Source organism: Pezoporus flaviventris, unplaced genomic scaffold (genome assembly GCF_033815535.1).
Source record: "Pezoporus flaviventris isolate CSIRO_AGI_PZ_B2104156 unplaced genomic scaffold, CSIRO_AGI_Pfla_v1 ptg000007l, whole genome shotgun sequence".
In the NCBI taxonomy this organism is placed as follows: Eukaryota; Metazoa; Chordata; class Aves; order Psittaciformes; family Psittacidae; genus Pezoporus; species Pezoporus flaviventris.
Window position 1 is genome coordinate 27,372,590 of NW_026892555.1, and position 22,377 is coordinate 27,394,966.

At 34.6% G+C, this 22,377-nt stretch overlaps 1 protein-coding gene across 8 annotated transcripts in view; it reads right to left on the minus strand.

Annotated features, from left to right (window-relative positions):
- Nucleotides 1–22,377, minus strand: part of RALYL (RALY RNA binding protein like) — a 391,262-nt gene that overhangs the window by 191,455 nt on the left and 177,430 nt on the right. For all 8 annotated transcript variants that reach the window (XM_061448229.1, XM_061448228.1, XM_061448222.1 and 5 more), the window contains one exon: nt 6,625–6,903. In XM_061448229.1, the coding sequence (XP_061304213.1) occupies nt 6,625–6,880 (256 nt within the window). In that variant the 5' untranslated portion in view covers nt 6,881–6,903. The remainder of the gene's footprint in view (nt 1–6,624; nt 6,904–22,377) is intronic.

Consider the following 22,377-nt stretch of genomic DNA (forward strand, 5'->3'; position numbering starts at 1 on the left):
CCGAAATTACAATAGATATATCAGACCCATGACAGGTAAATATATGTTGCAGTTTTGAGGGATTTAAAGTGTTGCATGTTACGAAACCCAAGGGTGAGATAATTAAAACTGGTAGCATTTTGTGCAGATGAGACCCTGTGCTATATACAAAGATGTCCAGTGGCAGAGACGGACACAAAAAGATCCCACAATAACATCTTGTCCATGATTTCAAAGATAAGCTGGCCATGCAGAAGACTGAGTGAATCCTAATATGCATCTGTATACAGCCTTGAAGTTTTTTTTACAATAAAACCTGCTGATGGCAAGAAAAGAGATCATTATTTTTGGCATTATGATGGAGGAAATACTTAACATTTCCATGAGCTGACATCAGGCTGTTCAGAGTATAAAACCTTGTGCCATGCATGAGTTCATCTAGCTAAACTATTTTCTTGGTATGCACTTGATACTTTTCTGTATCTGCCAGAAAATCAGCTCTAAAATGTAGTTTTAGTTTTCATCCAATATCCTATATCAGGAGACTTCTATGAGTAATGATATGTGGTTGTATCCAAGGTCCCCTACAGTGAGACTTGATATCAGTGTCTGCTGTTAGACAGGCTGCACAAAGACCATAAAAGCATGCATGGTCATCAAAAAGTTGGAGATAGATTTATACAGAGTCCATGTTTCTGCACCAAGGAATAGGGTGAAACAGGATTACACTGGTTCCCAAATACAGGAACAGACTGAAAAAGAGTTAAAGAGCCTGTTCCAGTGGGTAATATTTATCAACCTTTGAACTAAGCTGTGGAAGGTTAATAGATAATTTTTCAGAAGTTCTGTAATATTCTGTTTGTGTCTGAAGACTAGTTGAACGAGGACATCGACTAAGATGTGATTTAGCAGGAAAAACTTTAATGAAGACAGCACAGGTCTATCCATAGTTTCATTCTAGATTCCTGAGACATCAAATGCATTGCTTGCATCATGACTACATATGCATAATTCTTTCAGGTTTTGTTTGTTTGTTTGTTTGCTTTTGCAAGAAAAGCACTTTGCATTCTATTTTATTCTTTATCATAATGGTTTTTCAACAGAAAAATATACTGAATCAAACAAAATTTCTCAAAACCTGGCCTCAACATTGACAAAAGTAACTGATCTCATTTGGGGAAGCATTCAGAAAACAGTTATTTGAATTCATCAAATGTAAAGTCACCTCCAGAATATGCCAACATCTGTGACATCTCACAGGCTTTATAGGTTTTTGGATAGGTTTTTGGATAAATATTTTCTGCTGATTCAAGTATTTGCTTATTTAAAATTTTGTTAGTTTGTTTAAACTTACATAAAAATGATAATTCCTGTTGGGTTTATATAGCATTTCGCAAGTGTATTTCTGCTTTTACTTAATCACTATTCAGGAAAAAGTGTATTGTTGTACCATGAAAACACAATATTGTTTGAGGTATGACAATTGTTGAAAACCGTATAATACATAGTTATTATGGCTTATAAAAAAATAAATATCTTGCTGCCTGAGTCTCATTTGGATAGACAATTACATGCATAATACTGAGTTACAGTTCTCAGATTATTTACTCATGGTGTAATATTGAAAACTACAAAACATTAGAATGTGCATCTGTAAAAGTTACAAAGGCCAAAGAATTTTCTGTGAAGTGTATTTTCCTTTCTGGGCCAGTAATGTGAACACGCAATATTCAATCTTTCAAAAGCATGAGACTTAAAATATAGTTTGAATATATAATAAATGATTATATTTATATAATATTTGCTATTTTTAAATTCTCATTAAGATGCATGTTAGAATACCAAACCATTCCCATTTTTTCATTGCATCAGTACAAACTCTAGGGTTTCTTTAAAAGCCATTGTCCTTGTCTAGGATGTTTTGATGTATATTAAAACACAAGACTTTACATACTTTCCACAAGCAAATAAAAAACCAACCGCTTTTCAAGTTGTTCTACTATACACTTTAAAACAAGCTAGCATTGCTTTCCTGTTATCCTCAACAGGAATATCCTGTCATTATGGTAGCTGGAGGTAGATGGGAAGAGTAACAGCATCGCTTCAGTACGTTGTGAGGTACATTAATACAAATGATTGTTGTACTTGTGCGCTATTGACTGAATTCTCAGGCAAAGTCAAAACTGAATAATCACTAATTCAGTTTTGAATTTCCTTCCTCAGTGTACCATGGTTTAAAACAGCTTAGTCACAAGAAAATTTGGATAAATACGTCATTTTTCAAGACAAACTGCATTTTTCATGAATGAGTTCATTAAAATAGCATTAATTCTTTTAAATAAATACTGTTGTCTGGATTTCAGATTGAGGTGAAAAACTGATTCCCTCTGGATAATCCTAGATCTGAAAATACATAGGTAATCTGTCAGTGTTGCTAGACATTACAGATATAAGATATAGAAGATCTGTTTTGAGTGGAGGCAAGGGAAACAAAAACAGCCCTACTGCCACACCAATTCAATTTACAACAAAGGTGTATGCTGAGTATCTCTAAAGGCTCTCTTTATTACCTGCTTTTCTCCTTGGATGTTTTCTACTGGATAGCCATCATTTAGAAAGCCCCTGCAGGGCTTTGGTGCTTCTCAAAAGGATGTGCAATAGAGTATGCCACCCAAAATAATTATCTGCAACCACCATCTTACTTTAGGCTACATGTCAATATGCACTCAGTACTCAGAGACTCCATCTAATTTGGACCTAAAGGCAAAAATACATGAATAATACTTACAGCAACAAAACCAGATTGAAGCTACAGTGGAACTAATTTGTTAGTTAAAAAGGGCATCAACAGAAGGACTAGTGTCTTTCGTGATATTGGCACTGTGGTATTTTTCCATTTTTCTCAGTAACAGAAGAGACCAAAAGTACCAGCCTTGCCACATTTAATTTGTTTTTTCAAGGTGCCTGTGAAGTGGCTTGGGTGCAAATCAAAACATATTCTGAGGTTAAAGGAATTTTGCTGCTTTAAAAACGTGTGTGAAAGAAAAAAAAAAGGTTATATGATTATGAAATATAAGGCTATGAACTATAAATCAAGCAAATCAAAGGGACATTATGTTGTAGAAGTTGCTCTGATAGCTGTACCAGGATTTTAGGTGGAAATCTTGGATGGAAAAATGTATTTGCTAAATAAGTAAGTGTCCTGACAGTACAGTAAATGGTAATATAAAGTTATGGAACATTAAATGACTTTTACATGGTATTTGGCTTCACAGAATTCATGTATGCTGGAATGGATAAAATAGTTAAATAGCATTGCTGTGACTCTTGTGAAGAATTACAAAGGCAGGAGAAAACATCAGTTGAAGTACTGTATTGTCCATCACTACCTAAAAGTTTCTTTCTTGCTGAAGCTTGTTCCTCAGCCCGTTGCTGCAATGAGGGACTTGCACAATTTACTTTGAAGCAAGCAGGTTTCTAGTCCTCCTTTCACCACAGAGGGGTGAAGTCACCCTTCATAAAGGTTGTAGGTAGACTTGATAATTCCTTAGAATGATTTCTATTCACCCTGGCTCTTTGCCCTATGTGGCAAAGAGTCAAATATAGGCAAATGTTCCCTGATTTGTAGATGTATTAAAATGGATGAAAAACTTTTGAAGTGATACAGGAGAAGAGATTATGTAGAAGTGTTCCACAACTTGGGAACATAACTTGCAGCTTTGTCTTAGGCGAACTTGAACATTTTCTTGGCTTTGGCATGATGCAATTCACAATTTACAACAATCATTGTGAAGGAGACTCCTGTGCCCAGTACTGATCTGTTCTTGCCCTTTTGTCAGGAATTCTTCATACTATTCCCATAAAAAATAATACTTCATGAAACTACACTGAACTTCGAAACGATACCAGTAAATTTTTTATGCTTTTTTTTTTTTTTGTATTTCTTAATGATCTCTTCCTCACAACTTTCACAACTTTTCAGAGCATGTTGCACTTCATGGAACAGAAAACTTGGAAATAAACAGAAAACTCAGGAAAGCCACTTCCCTGTAGTTATAATACCCACAGCATTGCCTTTACATATCATTGGCCACCAAAACTATTTGTAGGAGGTTGAGAGTTGTCTGAGGACGTTAAGGCAGTACCTTCAGTGAATTGTGCAACACTGTATATAGCTATAGAAATTTACAGGTTCAATTTTTAATTTCAGTTACATACATGTGAACAGTTTCTGACTCATTGGTAAAACTGAGGAAGAGGATATCATAATTTTGAATGGCAGAACTCCATAGAAGATAGGAGCCAGCATAAATGATCGGTTTACCAAACCCACAAAAATCCTAATGTAGATTAATAATGCAGTCTTAAATGATTTCTTCTTTTGTGAGGTACTGAGTACTAGAGTTAATGGTAGTATCAGACATCTCCTATGGGACAATCTTTTTCAAACATTCCTTTGTTCAAACAGCTTTCCATAACTGAATACCACTCAGCTCCCACTATATCATTAATATATTCTAATTCAATTTAAAAGAAAATTCAGCTATGTTAACCAAGTTTATTTTCACGTATGTAGAAGACTTTTCTTGCCCACTTTCAGTACCTTGACTATTTATATAAACTGTGTGTTCTGTTTATTTCAGAATACAAGGCTCTCAGAACAGAAAACAAAGCCATTTTTCATTGAATAGTTTCACAGTAATGAGTCTACCCATTACTTCTTTCCATTCAAATGCACAATTTTCGCATAAGTTATTCTTCTGGGTTGTAATGTCAAGGAAATTTTATCTATCAGCTCATTATCTTGAGGCAACTGTTAATGTCTACTGCTAATAAAAAGAATACATAGAAAGTTTATCTAATGAGAAGTACCACTTTTACAATTTTTTTTTTTTTATATTTGTGAAACAATAATGATAACAACTGTATTTCATATGCAGAAAGAGTAAATGAAGTTTGGAACAGCTAAAACCAATTTCACCTTTCTTATTCTTTATATTCCCTGATACATCAACAATTGAGCTATGAAATATTCCATCACAAGACTATGCGGAATAATCAATGCATTTTAAGATTATACAGTTGAAACTTAGTAGTGAACTTCCTGTTATTATTTAAAATAAATAAATAAACAATTCAAGTATTTGTTAGTTCCTTAATTTCTTTTACAACAATTTCACTTACTGTTTATATAGAGCACAAACATACTCTGAATAGAGCAAGGGCATCTCCATGTGCAAAGCACTTGGCATGTTATAGACACTGTAAGAAATATTAGAAGAAACTAGCAACAGTAGTCATAATAATAACAGATCTATTGCCTTAGGAAAACACAGTTTAAAAAATCTGGTCAGAGCAGTGTGCAAGGAGCTGTAACTAATGCACTGATGGCATTACATGGCCTATTGCTCAGAGACCACCGCTCCAGGAAATATCTTCTAATAATGCCATTCCACAGACTGACTTTGCTGCCTTGTCTTTATCACTTGAGTTCTTTTATTTCACTTATATATGTAACTTTTCCTAAAAAAGTTGTAATCTCCCCTAAAATGAAATTCTTTAATCTGTTTTTTTTCTGAACCCAAAATACAGGGGTTATAAAACTTAAAATTACTGTTGAACAACTGTGACAGAACAACCCATCTAACACAAATACTTCAATTTCTGCAAATAAACAGAAAAATAGATTTACACAGCCTGAAAAATTGAAAATGAATAAGCCATATCCATTCTTTATGACTTGTTACAGCCAAAGTACTAGCTACCCTTCACCTTTTCCTGACACAGCCATTACACACACGGGTTTGGATCTCAGCAGTATAGTTCAGAGGTCTAGTGAAAGATCTCTTGCTCCTACCAAACATCTTGCCGTACTGTCCATCATTATGACAGATAGGGTTAGGACTGTACTCCAGATGATTTTATCATTGTCAGCCTCCATATATAACTGCAAATAGGTTTCAGGGGTGACACCTGCAATATGTAACAACCATATCTTATATAAGCTTTCATGACAAAGCCCTAGAAAAAAAAAGTTATGCTTTTTTTTGTTTTGCTTTTTTTTTTTTTTTAATTTGAAGTTCAGATGAATGGTGTCCGCAATATTATTTGGGAATAAGTTCAACCTAAGTTTATAATAATAAAATTCTTTAGATGAATAACAGTGTTACAATTTGACTGGTACAATTTCAAGGACTAACAAAACTCATTCTTTTGCTTCTGCATAGCATCTGACACACCCCTGGGCTGTATATTATTTTAGATTCATTAAATGCAAGATAACGACATCTATTAGACAAGTCTTGTTATATTACAATAAATTAACTTTTTAGAGTTTAAGAGAAAATGCTTATATTTTCTTCACATGAGTAATCATGTTCACTGCAATGGGATTACACAGAGAAGCATAAAGCAGTCGGAAGTGATCTATTTAATATATCAGAAGTTTCTAGCACTAAACATTTTGCAATATCTATGTAACTTCTAATACTTTGAAAATTGTGCCAGATCCAAGACCCTGGAAATATGCTTAGATTGAACAATGGCAAAACAAACTTACTAGTATCAAAGGCACCAGCAACAGATCTTTTTTCAAATAGAAAGGAAAGAAAAAACAATATTTCAACAATATGGATAAACTCTTACCTAGTGGCTGCCCTGCGATGATCCTGGCATTTTCTCCTGCCACTGCAGCCCTTGCATGCCTCTCGCTCATGTACTGTACGAACGCATAACCTTTGTGCACTGAGCAACCAACTATTTTTCCATACTTTGCAAAGATTGCTTCAATGTCGCCTTTTTTGACAATGGCTGTGTTCAGATTGCCAATGAAGACTCTGGAGTTGATGGACTTTGGGTCATTCTTATTGGTGACATTGCTGGTCTGTGTTTTGCCGGTCATGGTTGGATCACTTAACTTTAACCCTTAAATAAAGAACAAAGAGAATTATGTTTCAAAGCATACAAACAACCCTGACTCTAGATGATTTTTCCAGCAATAATTCACTTTTCATTTTTCAGTTAGGGTGTATCTAGAAACAGAAGATTTATAATTTCTAGAAATTATTATCAATAAAAACCAAGGTAGCGCTTTTTAAAATACTGTTCATAAGTCAAAATCAAACTTCCTATTTTTATAAATGTAAAATATACCAATAGGTCTCTTAATACAATGCTGTAATAGTGGAGCTTTACTGTAATCATATATGTGGATTTCTGCTTAGAAATTCTGTATTGGCTTTTTAAATATCTAGCCATCTAGAAACTGCAAAGCAAGAGAATGAATCATTATCTTATGTAAAATAAATGAACATTCAAGGCCATGTAGAGAACAAATTCTAAAAATGAAAGACAATCCTCTTTTGTTTGGTATCAGCCAGAGCACATTTCTCACCAGCTAAATATAACTGACCATTGTGAAAAGTGCAGGGCAGGTAACATACAGTTCTTTACTGGAATCAATATGTTTCTATCAGAACAATTTTCCCTATTAATTCAGTGCAAGAAAGAAAGGAGAGAAGACAGTGCCTTATGTTCCTAGAATTAAGAAGTATGAAAACAAGCTTCCTTAATTATAGGAACACGAATTTGCTTGCTGCTTTCCTTTGATGTCACAAATCTAAATGCATCCTGGCGTATCTCAAATAGAAATATCCCCATTATTCCTGGGAAAGATTTGGCAAAGGAAAGAAACAAAAAAAATCGTTTTTGTGTTCATCTAGCCTCACACTTCTGAAATGAACATAATTTTCTTAAAACATTTGCAAATTCCACCTGCCAGCAGGTCCCTCCATATATGAGATGGAAGTTGTCATATGTTACTGCTACTTTCTCTTTAGATGCATGAGACAACAGAAATATCAAAAATATGCATACCTCTAAATAGTGAAAACTTGTTTTGTAAGGAGGAGGTCATTTAGATAGCAGTCAAATATAGGCCATGTCTTTCAGCTAAGAATAATGTTACTATTTTTTAACCTATTCATACTTTTGATTACATCACAGTAACAGCTCAGGCAAGAAGAGGATCCAGTTAAATACTGCTCACAGTTAAACCTCAGTTAATTTATCAGGATGAAAGGGAATAATGACCTCTCTTCTGGATACCTAAAGCTTGACACTAACTACCACAATTTTCATATTTAAAATCAATTATTACAATCTAGTAAGCTAGACTGACAAAAAAAAGAAGCCATTGTTACTTAACTCTGCATAATTCCAGAACAAAATGGCCACAGCCACAACCATCCGCACTTTGACCATCTCTCTTACACAGGATCCAAATCCTATCTTTCAGTTTAGAACGTACAATGGAGATGTGTGGGCAGTTCTCCTGAGTCCTAGCAAGCAGTCTGCTTTATTAAACGAACTACATGCGGTGAAGCTACCAGTCAAATAACTTTCACTTGTTTAATAACTTAATATGAAAGTGTACTTCATATCACAACATTCAGACAAAATACTGTAGAAAACAAGAGCGAGTACATTTTTGCATAAGTTTACAAACTGCAAATACATTCTGGAAACACAAGATACTGTATACATTACAAATTTCATCATGGAAAAACAGGAAAACTGCCTTTACCAAAAGCCTCTGAGCTTTAGCATATAACAGACTCAACACTGAATATTTCTAGATTGCTGTGCAGATTGTGCATGTTGAAGTCATGTCTATGTGCAGTTTAGATGAATACTATGAGCAGTCATATAATATGATTGGTACCATAATAATTTAAAGAGAAAACACCTACAAAACATAAATGTTATCCACACTGAGCTCCATGTTGGTATAAAGTAGACTGCTGATACTATCTGAGAATTAGCAGGTTTAAATACATCGACATAAGAAGGATGTGGACCTGCTTGAGCAAGTCCAGAGGAGACCACAAAGATGATCAGAGGGCTGGAGCACCTCTCCTATGAAGACAGACTGGAAGAGTTGGGCTTGTTCAGCCTGGGGAGAAGGCATCAGGAAGACCTTATAGCAGCCTTCCAGTACCTAAAGGGGGACTACAAGTGGGCTGGAGAGGAAATTTTTATAAGAAGTAGTGATAAAAGAAGGGATAATGGCTTTAAACTGAAAGAGTGCAGATTTAGGTTACACATTATGAAAAAATTCTATACTGTGATTGTTGTGAGGCCCTAGAAGAAGTTGCTCAGAGTTGTGGCTGCCCCATTCCTGGAAGTGTTCAAGGCCAGACTGGATGGGAATTTGAGTAACCTGGTCTAGTAGAAGGTGTCCCTGCTTGTGGCAGGGGTGTTGGAATGAAATTATCTTTATGGACCTTTCAACCCTAACCATTCTCCAATTCTATAATCTTACATATACCTCTATTTACACAGGAGTTAAAGTGGCAATAGCATCACCATGTTAGCTTAAATAGCGTAATGACCCAAACTGAAAAGTTAACATAGCAGAGGAGCTAGGAATAAAATTAAAAGATAATGCAGTCAAATAACTGGCTTTTCCTGTGCTGCCAAGATCCACAGTGTGCAAATACCATTTCTGTTGGGAAAACTTTACATGGAACAGTACTGTGCTCACCTTTGTGAAGATCCAGCAAAAAAGCTGTATCTGTCCTTAAATAATTCTTAGCATCTTTTTAACATTGTCTGTGTATGTTTATCAGCTGTGTAGCTCAAATGATTTTATAAACTCAGAGAGGTAGTGTCTCACAAGAACAGTGGTCTAGAAAGCAGTAGATTTGGCTGGTAGAACTTTACCTTCCATTAGCCTTCTGTATGACTCTCAGAAAGATACTTTTTTGTGCCTCTGTTTCCATTTTTTAGACTTCAGATTTGCTTTTTTTGACTAATATCTGTCTCTTAATGTATATTTATATACCTCCTAACACAATTATGTGATCTCAGTTGGTATGTTTGAGCACAATCAACACACTAATATTAGAAACAAGGGGACAAAATCTAAAGAAAATCTTCTGCCAGACAAAACTTGCATGAAAATTACATCAACAAAACTCTTCAATTATTACCACCACAATTGTTTTCCAAACACCAGAGTAATACATTCTGTATTTCCTCAATTGTTTAGCCATCTAACAAGGGAATTAGTGAACTGTTCCTTTTTCTATTTCACAAAACCCTTATTTTTGCCCAGTTTTACTATCCACTAATTTAAATGGACTTTGAATAGGACACTGACTGTTTTTCTCTTGTATTTGTTCTTTGCAATGCAAATTTACAATATTTTTATAACACAGAGTTGTCTGGTGGGTTCTCTCATATTGAAATGAGCAATCAGAAAAATGTGCTGCAGAAATTCGGAGGGTGAGAACAATCGTAACGTAAATAATTGAGATTTGATTGTCTTGCTGGTCAATGGATAATACTATTGTGAATATTTCATAAAAAAAATCAAAGATACATGGAATCTTCTTTAAAATGATAAAGAACTTCTGGTAAGTTTTATGCCTCACTTAAAATATGCTTCTGTGAATACTGAATTATACCTATCTGCTCTCAGCTATCAGTAAAATCACAAACATTGTAACTCATGCAACCATAGAATAAATGAAACAGTGAAAGAAACATATCTGAAATCATTTCATTTCCTTTCAGCCTTTAATAAGGTATCTTGCTAATTTCCTATTCTGCAGAGATCCTTTCTGGTAAAATGAATCCTCTATATGCCAAACACATCTTAAAAAATGCTTAAATGTTTTACAAATAAGATCTTGCTGTCTATACACTTCATCATATTTATTTATTCAATACACCTCATTATATACAGCATTATTTTGTGCTGTAGCTGACAATTATTCTACTTAGAACTAATTAGTTTAAGTCTTAGTATACTGGAATATAGAAGTTATAAAGTTATAAATTAGACCATTTCTATTACTACGTAGAATCTCCAATTCAAAGACTAAGGTTTGCAAGCTTGTTTTAAACATTAAAGTTTCTAACATGTTAAACAAGAATAAAAATGCAAATGACCAAATAAGACTCCTATTATCCAGCACACACATGTGAGAAGTCTAATCCAGTCAATTTGAAGTGCTGAAAAGGGGGGCAAATTTTAAACTCCAGCTTCCTTCACTTTTACAGGGTTTCCTGATGAAGTTCAGTTAACCACCAGCATTGCTTTATGGCTGTGAAACTCATCTTCATTCCATAAGATGAACTTTTGAACTCACATCTCCCATTTCACAGATGTTCCTCCTATGGTGCCATGTATAACTCCAGAATAGTGAAGACAACAATCCCTTTTACAGTTTTGCTGTGTCCCAGTGCAGGAAACAGCACAGGACTTGAAGCAAAGGAAACGGGAGCAAGTTCTCAGATTCTACATCCCAGTAACTCCAATGCATTTCTTTGGAGGGTAGGGGCAAGAAAGGACCAAGATGGTCTTATTGGACCTCTGCTCCCTTTGCTGCTTATGCATTTTACTGATGACTTTTCACTGTACAATACAAAATTTCTCTTTGAAGAGACAGCATTTTGGACAAACTGCAAAACAATTTGGGACATATGAGTACTTGAGGACTTAACCTGTTTCAAGGGATTTTGAGAACGATTAATTCACTTCACTATCTTCCTAGTTGTACAAACATTTCTCATCTTAAAAGACTGATTGGAACTCATCAGTCCAGTTAAATTTCTACTGAATACTGAAAATTTGTCTCTGAAGTTATCCTTATTAATTTTGCTATTCTGAATAGAACAATGAGGCCAACCTGTAACAATTCTGGTAGAATTAAAATCTCCGATAAAATTTTGCCTTCAAAAAGTTTTGTGATTCTTTCAGGAGCTTCTACATATTTATATGCTTTTATTCTAGAGCTATTTTGCTTTCTTTTGTAAATAAAATGTTTTCTTCTTTAAAGCAAATAGGAAAAGTGTATGTATTTGAATAAACTAAATATTACTTGTCGTGACTTTAGGCAAAAGGTTCTACTGAGGAAAAACTGAAACAAGAACACTGAAAAATCTTTAAAAATAATCTTAAATGTTTTCTGTAGAGAGATTAGAACCATAATATTTATATTGAGAGAGATTTAATATCAAACTTACAGGTACTTATATTTACAAGAAAATGTTAGGGAAAATGAAACATGCTTTCATCCCCACATGCAGAAAAATACAGTTTGAGATCATGTGTAGAGCTGAGCTAGAAAATAATCAACACTCTCAATTAGATCTGTGTGAAATCAGAAGACTAATTCTGTGGAGAAAGATTTTTAGATATGAAAATTCTCATCACTGGCAGCTTATTCTAAGCACCCTTAAATTTCAGATTTTAATTTTACTATTTACAATAATATAGCTTGCGCAGTAAGATGCATAGTACATGTCTGATAATTACAAATCCTTCCAAGAAAGACAGAGAAAGACCTAAATAGATGTGTGGTTGGATAGTGATGTCTGTCTCCCCAGTGAAATCCACAGTGAAAAAAGTAAAGCCTATATGAAATTAATTGCTAGGACATTTGGGCATCCTGGCAAACATCAAACATTGTGGTATTGGTCCTTAGATGGACAAAAGGGAACGCTATAACACATGGTCAATCTCTGATCAAAAACACATGGGGTTTTGCTCTCTTCATTATTTCCAAGAAATTTCTCTTTGACATTTTATTATCCAGCCTCAGTTTATAGCTGAACTTTTGTAAATATCAAGATTCAGTCATTGCTTTAATAGCTGAGCTTGACTGTGACTTAGTATCCATAAGGTTTAAGAATTGATAAATCTTAAAATGCTCATTGAGAAAAAAAATAATGCCACAATATATTTTCAAATTACTTTTTAGCAGCAGTGACAACATTAATACTTTTGTAGTGTTGCAGACAAATTTAAGACATTTAAAACCTGGAAGTGTTCTTTTGTAGGTTAAATTTTTTAAAGCATAGATTTATCTTGCATGACTAATATTTAGGGAGAAAATTCAATATTCATGTTAATTCCTTTAATAAGCTTTCATTAAAAACTATTTTATTTCCATTAAATCAGTCCTTGAAAAAACCCTATAGAATGTTACATACCTGTTGGAAATAAGAATATTGAATATTTTGTGGTAGGGGGAGGGATAGAGGGAGAGAAGAGAGAGAGAAACAGGAAGCTATCAATCACATAAAATATACTTTGCCTTGGAAAATGCTTTTCTTCTTTCTATTTTAAATTAATTTCTAATGAATTAGTATATCTAGGTCACACAAATAAAGAAAAAGTTATTCACAAGTTTGTTAGTTAAATCCACATCAAAATACTCTGGGCTTTTCCAGTCCTCATTAAAGTCAAAGTATCTGCTTCTCCTCTCTCTCCCTAAGATATTCTGCCTTTTTATTTTTATTTTGTATGGTTTAGGTTTAAATTTTCCTTTCAATTATTTTGGAGAAGAGGTTGACACACCATGCCTATACACAATGTTCCCTTCAAGCAAGCATATCTGGAGCTGTATAAATGACAAAATACATCAATACTTGCTATGCCACATTTTGTAGAAAATGAAGGAATAAAAATTAAAATGATGTAGCAGATCACACTTCATCTGTTGTCACTCTCTCAAAGAGGCAAATACTCTCTTTTTGAGGAGCGTGAATAAAATGTATCCAAAATCCCAAGGAGGGAGAGAAAAGAGGAGAAGGTCTGAGGTCTGTTCATGTGGACAGAAGCTACACATTCTTATTGCCCTGCACTAGTTCATAATGCTGGGATCTTTTCTTACCCAAACGGGCAGAAGAAAATGAAACCTGTCAAGAGTTATAAGGATTTTTCCTGCCCTTCACATGCTCTTTGTTCTCAGGATATAGAAAATAACTCTACATAATTTTGTGAAAAAACACATTTCCCTAATATAATTTTTTGATGAGCACTCAGTCATGGGGACCCCCATATGAGTACCCCCCCCCCCCCCCCCCCATATTTAACCCATGTTAAGTACAACACTTTCTCTATTTATCAATTGTAAAATCAGACCATCTGTTGGCTAGGATGGAAAAAAAAAAAATTACTTATGATAGTGCATACCAGTACAGCTGCATAAATAATACATCAGATTCATGAGAAAAACATTAAAACCGACCAACCAACTAAATATATAAATAAATAAATAAATAGACTTATTTGGGATTTAAAGTGAAGAGGATTTTGAAATAAAGAAGTTTCATTACTGAACTGTCTAACCCTACGAAGAGATATGCCCTTACAGGGAATACCTGAGAGACGCGGATATTGAGATCACTTAGCAAATTCCAGAATGGGACCTTCAATATATCTCTCAGGTAATGCCTCACCTTTTAAAATGTCTCCAGGAGAGAGAGTACAACCAGGATATTTTGACACCAAGGAAAAGCAAACAAATAAAGGGTTAACTTTCATACTTATCTTTAACATGTCTTGGTTGCAAGTTATGCTTTGAATATGCCTATCCAAAGTATTGATGAAAACTTTTCATCTTGGGATGTGCGGCTTTTGTGTGCTGTCAGTCGCTGAACAAGATTTTAAAATTTGTTTTAATTTTTTTTTTTAAGAAAAAATCGAACAAAAGTTGGTGACTTTTCCCTTCACTTCCAATATTTTGATCAGATCTATTTGTAGCCAGCTATATCATCTCCTCTGAGTCACCATTTACCATTCATGCAGCAAGCTATATTAATCTTTCCTCATCAGTCATTCCTGCTGGCTTTTTTATAATTTTTAATGCATTTCTGACTTTCTACAGTTTCTGTGGCCTAAATGTTTTCAGCCTTCACTTTTAGATATAGTGAAAGTAAAAGTTGGAAGACTTCGGTTCTTCTTTTCATTTAGTGACATAGTGATACTATGGATTATCTAAAAATATCACATCTATATTTGCTGTCATATGACATTTCAAGCTAATCTTATGTTCACTAGGATTGCTTGGTCTTATTTGGCAGTGTTGCTTCCTCTGTTTTGCTTTCTCTTCAGCTTCGTATCACTGCAAGGATTAAATGAGCCTTGGCAAGTAAGACAGTCTCCTACTATAATTTTCATATTTCCAACCTTTCTAATAGACTTCAGTTTTCTCTGTTTTCAAGGGAGTTTACAGTCCCAAAGTACAACATCTTCTGAAATTTAACCAGTGAATTGTTTTAATGCTTTATAATTTAAAGCCATTTTCTTTTTAAAAAACAGTTCTAATAAGGATAACCATGGCATGGTTAGGTGCTTCTCCTACCACACAGTTCTCGTTCCAAACCTCTGTTACATACTGGTTTTGGGAACACATGACATTAAACACAACTAGGCTGATATGAATTATTTTTTCAAATGATTCTTAAGGTAAAATGATTATTTTGGTAAATTTGTCATGTCTTTTTAAGAGTAGCATCCAATCATTCTGGCTCATGGAATAGCTACAGTTGACTCATAGATGGACTATTTCAAGAAAACTTCTGGTAGCATTATTTTGACTAGATTTTTTCTCCCTTTTGTTTCCTCTATTATTTTATAAGAGTTTGAAATTGGATTTGAAGAATGTCGTGGTCTAGACTACTGAATATCATACAGGAAGTCAAGATCTTCAAATTGTAATCCTAATTCTTGTACAGACTTGCTAAAAGCCTTATACAAGTCACTTAATATCTCCACCTTGTCCTTTTTCTTCAAAAACTGGAAATAATACTGATGATAGTCCATTCCAGTACATTGTTGCATGAATGAAATGAAAAAATGCAAAACACTGCAAATGCTGTGGCCGTTGGATGTTTAATAGAAAATAGGAAATGCTCAGTTCAATTGGAAACATAGGACTTCGTTTTGAGGATTAGTGATATCCTTGTTTGTCCTGTCTATATCACTTATAACCTGCCTATTTCTGAGTATTTTTCTGTATTTTTATGTTCCTAGGTATTTTTTTACAATTTATCTCCCAGATAAGTTGATCAAAATAATTATTTGCTCTTTCATACTGGAGAGAGGTATTTAAGAGTATCTGACTTTCATAATAAGAGGCAAATTAGAATCACATTTGCTAACACATTCACTCTATAATGTCTTTTTCAGAAGTCTGTCCTGGGGATTTATGTCAGATGGCTATATTGTGTACCTGACTTAGAGGAAAAAAAAGCTAGTATTGACAACCAAGGAATTCTGATATCAGACTTTCGGTCTGCCGGTAACTTTCCAGCATGATGCAGTAAATCACTGGCATATTGTGTTTCTGTTTTATCTATCCCATTTATTTACCCTGTTCATTCTGCCTGGCTAGATCTTTGTATTCGTCATGCATGTACTGCGTTTTTAAAACCCAAGCACATCTGAAGGCAGCACGTAGTAGACTGCTATATCTCTTCAGACTCTTGGTTTTATTCCTTAGTCTGTACAGTACACCCTCAGTCAGGAACCCAAGTTTATTATTTACCACAAAACACCCGAATGATTTTTTTATCTAGAAAATCCAGCCTATCTTTTCATACACTGAATCTCTTGTGCATATATCAAAGTTTGAGATTACAAAAGTCATCAAGAAAAAGAGATATTCTCACCACTGAGGATATGCAACAAGATATCTGAAATTCCTTTCCTCCATAAACCTTAGAATTTATTGTGTCCACAATGTGACAGTGGAATTTTCCGTATGTGACTATGTATGGGACTATACACGGGACTATGCATATATAAGGTATATAGGCATGTGATGAATAACAACTTGAAGAAAATCTGAATATGGATGTAATGATGATGTTAGAGTCTTAAAGTTAGTCTTGTATTTGGATCTGACTTCAAGTCCTTTTCCACCACAGTCATGCAACCATGAATAGGGCCCTTATAAATTAGATCCATAGACTCTCCCAGGTTCATACCATTTCATAAACACAAAGATATCTGTGGAACATTTCTTCCTCTATCATCTCGGCTTGAAGTCATCTGAGGCTTAATTGCACTTCAGTTTCTAACACTGAAGCTTACAAGTAGTCTACTGTCTACAGAAGTATCTTTAAAATTTTTCAGGACTGTGTGGTTTGATATATATAGCATGTTTAAATCTATCCAAGTTAATTCATTAACCTATCTTGCCTGCAGAAACTATTTCAGTAATTTTTCTCTGCCATGACTATCAAGGACACAAAACCCAGTGTTTTAACTGATAGTTCAACACTTAGAACATTATTTGGGACAATGGAAAGCTTCATTCAATTCTCTGCTGCTGAAAATTAGAATGTGCATTCTTTGTTTTCTGAGTGTGTGCCTCGGGTCTCTTAGCAATCCCTGTAGTGTGGCTGCTTTGAGGTCCTGCCCCTACACCTCCCTTTCTAGATTATCATTAAAAGCATTTGACATTTACTTTGTAATTAAATCTATGGAAATTTTCATGCTCAAATCTTACCAAGCACTTAACTTTTAATGCACAAATAATTTTAATATCAGGCCATTTGTTTTTCAGCTCTGCACTAAGACATGGGAATTTAATGAAACTTAGCACAGTAACATTTTCATTGGTACTGAGAGATCACAAAGCCTGCCTAAACAACACCACATACCATATAAAAAGACCTACTTGGTAGTTTAAGAAACGTATTGAAAGAAATGTGTTCAATTACAGTGTGCATCATTGAGAATCCCTGAAACAATAGGCTATTTTTTCTCTTTAATATCCATCATATACATACAGAAAAAGTCTTATGTGTTCCCTCTTTATCCATTTCATGAAAAGCCAAGCAGAAATTGGCTCAGAATTTTTTTCCAATATTTATCGAACTTTGGAGTTTCAGCAGTAACTTTTGCTGCAGGTAGTATATACAAGTGAGATTTTAATTTAGTTTAGAATACTAGTAAATCTTGGTGAAGCTGTGATTTTACTCTAGCAGACATCTGATGCCCAAGCCCAATGATAATAGTATCTACTCAGATGACTGTTTTATTTATTTAATGCTAATTTAGAGATTCATTTAAGCAAACACAGTGAAACAAGTATATGCCAAAAATATTTTTCTAAAACCATTGACCTGAACATTAATCAAACACATCGCTACAGATTTTTTGATGCAAACCATACAAGACCTGTTGTCAATGTACCTTTTCTAGCAGTGTGTTATTTGAGCAAATGGTGATTTTCCAGGATAGCACTTAATAATTTAATGTCAGCAGGTGCCTTGGCCTCTGGAATCCAAATCTGTGTAGAGCTGGATGCTGTAGAATTTGGTTCTGGCTGTGTATTCCTGGTTTTGGTCAACCCTTTGCAAAGAGCTCAATAAAAATTCTGTTTATCTTCAGATAAGTCTAAAGTGTCATTCTCTTTTCTTGCAATGACTTCTTGTACCATAAATGTCACATTTTAATTTCCTGACCTCTATATCACCTGTCTCATATATTCTTTCTTTCTTCTCATGCCTACCTTACTCTGCCCAAGTCCACTCACACTATTTCTTGAAGTCCACTTTGTTTCTTCCATTCTGCTGAGTCTTTCCTTCAGATTTTCCTCCATCTCAACCTTAGATAAGCAACACCAACATGAAATTTGTCGGACTGCTTTTGATTTTGCTTCCTATGGACCTGTCCCATAACTAATTTTGTATCAGCAGCTATTCTTTTCCATTACTATTACTCTATATTGTACCTGAAAGAGTGTAGCCTTGGAAGCACTGGGACCAGCAACACCTGAAGTGAACGTAATCATTCTCTATCAGTAGCAGAATTTTAACTGAAATGAAACTGATTTTTTGCCTCCTAATGTGCTTCAGAAGGGACACCACTAGAATTTTCAGCTCCAGTGCATTTTTAGACTATAAAAGAATGATTCGAGTAACACTGAGTATGTTGTACATTGCTTTTTCTCTTTCCATGCCTTAGATACATATGGGACAGGATGAAATAAAAGGAGAAAGGAAAATATTTCCACTAAATTTTCAAAATAAAAAATGGGCTATGATTTATTTTGGGGTCAAAAAATAAAAGCCTTCAAATATTTGTTTAAAAACTTATGTAGAAATCATTAAAATCATAGAATCATAGAATCGTTAGGGTTGGAAAGGACCTTAAGATCATCTAGTTCCAACCCCCCTGCCAGAATATTTAACATAAATATACTTCCTATTATCTTGCCTGTACCACAGGAGAGTGAAAAAAATTGTGTCTAGAGAAACCTCCATATGAAGAGCATAATTTTATTCTATATTTTATTTAGATACTTTATTCTATTGATTATATCCTATCTCTGACATCATCATGTAGGGGTAAAGCATCTGAGAGTGGAGTAAAAACTGGTTAGAACAAATAATTTACAATGAATAATTTATCCTTAAAATTTTACACCCTTTAAAGATTTTTCTATAGCTCTTGCTGTCATACTATCTAACCTCTGCTCTAAAGGATAATATTATTAGAAGGATTTATTACTAAGGTAAATCTGCTTTAAACCTCAGCATAGGTTTCACTAATCAAGCACAAATACAATCTGGGCAGAAAGTGGATTGAGAGTAGCCTTGAGCAGAAAATCTTGAGGGGTGTTGATCAAGGAGAAGCTCAATATAAGCAGTGTGTGCTTGCAGCCGAGAAAGCCAATTGTATGCCGGGCTGCATCAAAAAGTATCGTGATCATCAGGTCGAGAGAGATGATTTTCCTCCCTTACTATGCTCTCATGAAGCCCCACCTGTAGTACTGTGTTCAGCCCTAGGGCCCCCAACATAAGAAGGATGTGGAAGTGTTGGAACAAGTCCAGAGGAGGGCAGTGAAGATGTTTGGAGTGCTGAAGCATCTCTCCTATGAAGACAGGCTGAAAGAGGTGGGCTTGTTCAGCCTGGAGAAGAAAAAGCTCCAGGGAGACCTTATAGCAGCCTTCCAGTACCTAGAGGGGGACTACAAGAATGCCTGAGAGGAAATTTTTAGAAGAGGAAGTAGGACAAAAGAGAATAAGACGGTAGATTTAGATTACATATTATGAAGAAATTCTTTACTGTAAGGGTGGTGATACACTGGAAGAAGTTGCCCATAGAACTTGTGGATGCTCCATCCCTTAATGTGTTCAAGGTCAGGCTGGATGGGGCTTTGAGTAACCTGGCCTAGTTGAAGGTGTGCCTGCCTGCGACAGGGGTGTTGGAACCAGATTATCTTTAAGGTCCTTTCAAACCCAAACCATTCTATGATTCTGTGATTCCACGATTCTATGATTCTATGATTATTTAACTGGGACAGGAAAGGGTATAAATTGAAAGGAGAGGGGTTTTGCTGTTGTTTTTGTGTTATCCTTGCAAGTTAATCTGAATAGATGTACTTTATGTTTTGTCATTCCACAGCTTTCAATGACTAAGGATTTTTTTTCTTGTAAACACAGATCAGTTGCAAACAGCTTTTTGATAGCACCCAAATTTCAATGTTAAATATTCCAAATATTCTTTAATTTTATCTAGTTTACCTAGATTTAACTTGATCTAGTATGTCCAACATTATCATTTGCTTCCAATTAATTTTAGTGTTTCTTCTACCAAGTTTGCTCAGGAAACTCAAATAAATGTTCAAAAATATTCACATCAATGAAACTTGGCTACTGGTAGCTGAAACATAAAGAGACCACAGAAGCAGGAAAACCTGTGTGTATGAAAGCTATGGAAGAAAGCTGCTTGTGGTTTTTTCACTTGGCTTAAGTGATCAGCTTTGGCAGCTCAAATTGATTATTTTCAGTCCATATTATCTTCTCATCCCAATTAATTGCAACACATGTGATGCTGCATGTGCTGAACTTAGTCTTGCTAGCACATATTAATTATTTGACAGAGAAAATTATTTTGAAACCAAAACATACCCAGGAGGGACCACACTGGTCTTCTAACATGCAAGTCTCAGCTACCCAAACACATTGCATACAACATACAGTCTTTGATTTCCTTTAGTGTTACTTATTCTCGTAATGTGATTATGTATTCTTATATTCCTTTTGAAAAAAAAAAAAAGGAAAAATCCTACTAAAGATCGTCTTACTCTTTTTCAAAACTGTATAGCTGCTTTGTTAGCAGTACAACACCAATTCCTACATATCTCATTTGTGTAAATGATGAAATCTGTCATGTAAGGAAGAAACTGCTTGTCAGTTCTTAAACATGCTACATCAAACTCTTTGAAAAAAAAAAAGGAATTACTTTAAATTCGAAGAGTAATTTGTAGCTGAGTAACATCAGTCATTAGCATTAAACTGTGCCATTTAAAATAGCCTTTTACTGTTTTTATCCACCCTTGTCATGTTTTCTTTAAAACTGATTATATGTTGATTACAGCTGTCCTGATAAGTTATTCAGCTCCTGATAGCTGGGAAAATTTCCAGCTGTTGTGGAATAAGAAAACAGAATGGCAGATCAATAGGTACATTTAGAAGAGAAATTGGAATGCACCTACTTCTGTAAATAAAATCTTTTAAACTAGCCCACCTTCAATTATATGAGAATTTGCTTTTAAAATTACCTATATACTTACAGCAAAAAGGTAATGATTTAACACTTTTTTAATGTTCAGTTCTTTTTATTTTTCATTGTAGAAAGAGCTAGGAACCTTAAGAAGGTATTTGATGAAATGATTACTATTCTCTTTTTCCTTCTTTTTAATCAATATGTGACTTTCACCCCTATCTTTAATATTTACATAAAGGCAAGTCAAATGCTATCAGCTTCTATAAAAGGAAAAGTACCTTCACAAGATGCATGTTTGTCATGGTTAGGAGAAGAATCTGGACAAAATTTCACCACATAAATATTTCTCAAAAGTTCTTTCCTTAGACGTTTCTGGTAGTTTTTATTGAGATATTTCTTTTTCTGTCTGTCAAGTCCTCTGAAGGAGATAATAAAAAAGAGTGTAAAGAAATGCATTTAAGAGAGTGGAAAATTGCAGCCATCTCTGTGTTTTTTATATTGGTAATCTAAAGAGAACAACTTACTATTTGATGTATTTTCCTGTCTGATGAATGCTTGGAAAATGTTCTGAACAAGCCACCCATTCCAAAATGTTGAAGTTCATTTGGAAATTGAGGTCTTTACTACCAGTCCAAGATGAATTAGGAGTTCTGTGTGTACATGCATCTACAAATCAGCAACAAATTATGTAGAACTGCACAAATTCTTGCTTCCCTTACTGAAGCAATATACCAGAGACCTGTGAAATGCTGTGACTAATACTAAAGCATGATCTAAGGACAGCCAAAATGTCTGACAAAATAAAAAGCCTTTTTCCTTGTTTGTCATTGTCTGACCTATAAATCCTCAAGTGTGTAACTTGCACATTTGGACTTCTTGACAGGAGTATGAAGGGTGTTCTGGGTTCATCTGTAACAGGACTTTTTCTCCTTCCTAGTAGCTGACGCAGTGCTGTGTTTCGGCTTTAGTCTGAGAACAATGCTGATAACACACCAATGTTTTAGTTATTGCAAAGTGTCATGGTTTAAGCCCAGCCAGTAACTCAGAACCACACAGCTGGTATTTTGAATGAATGAAGA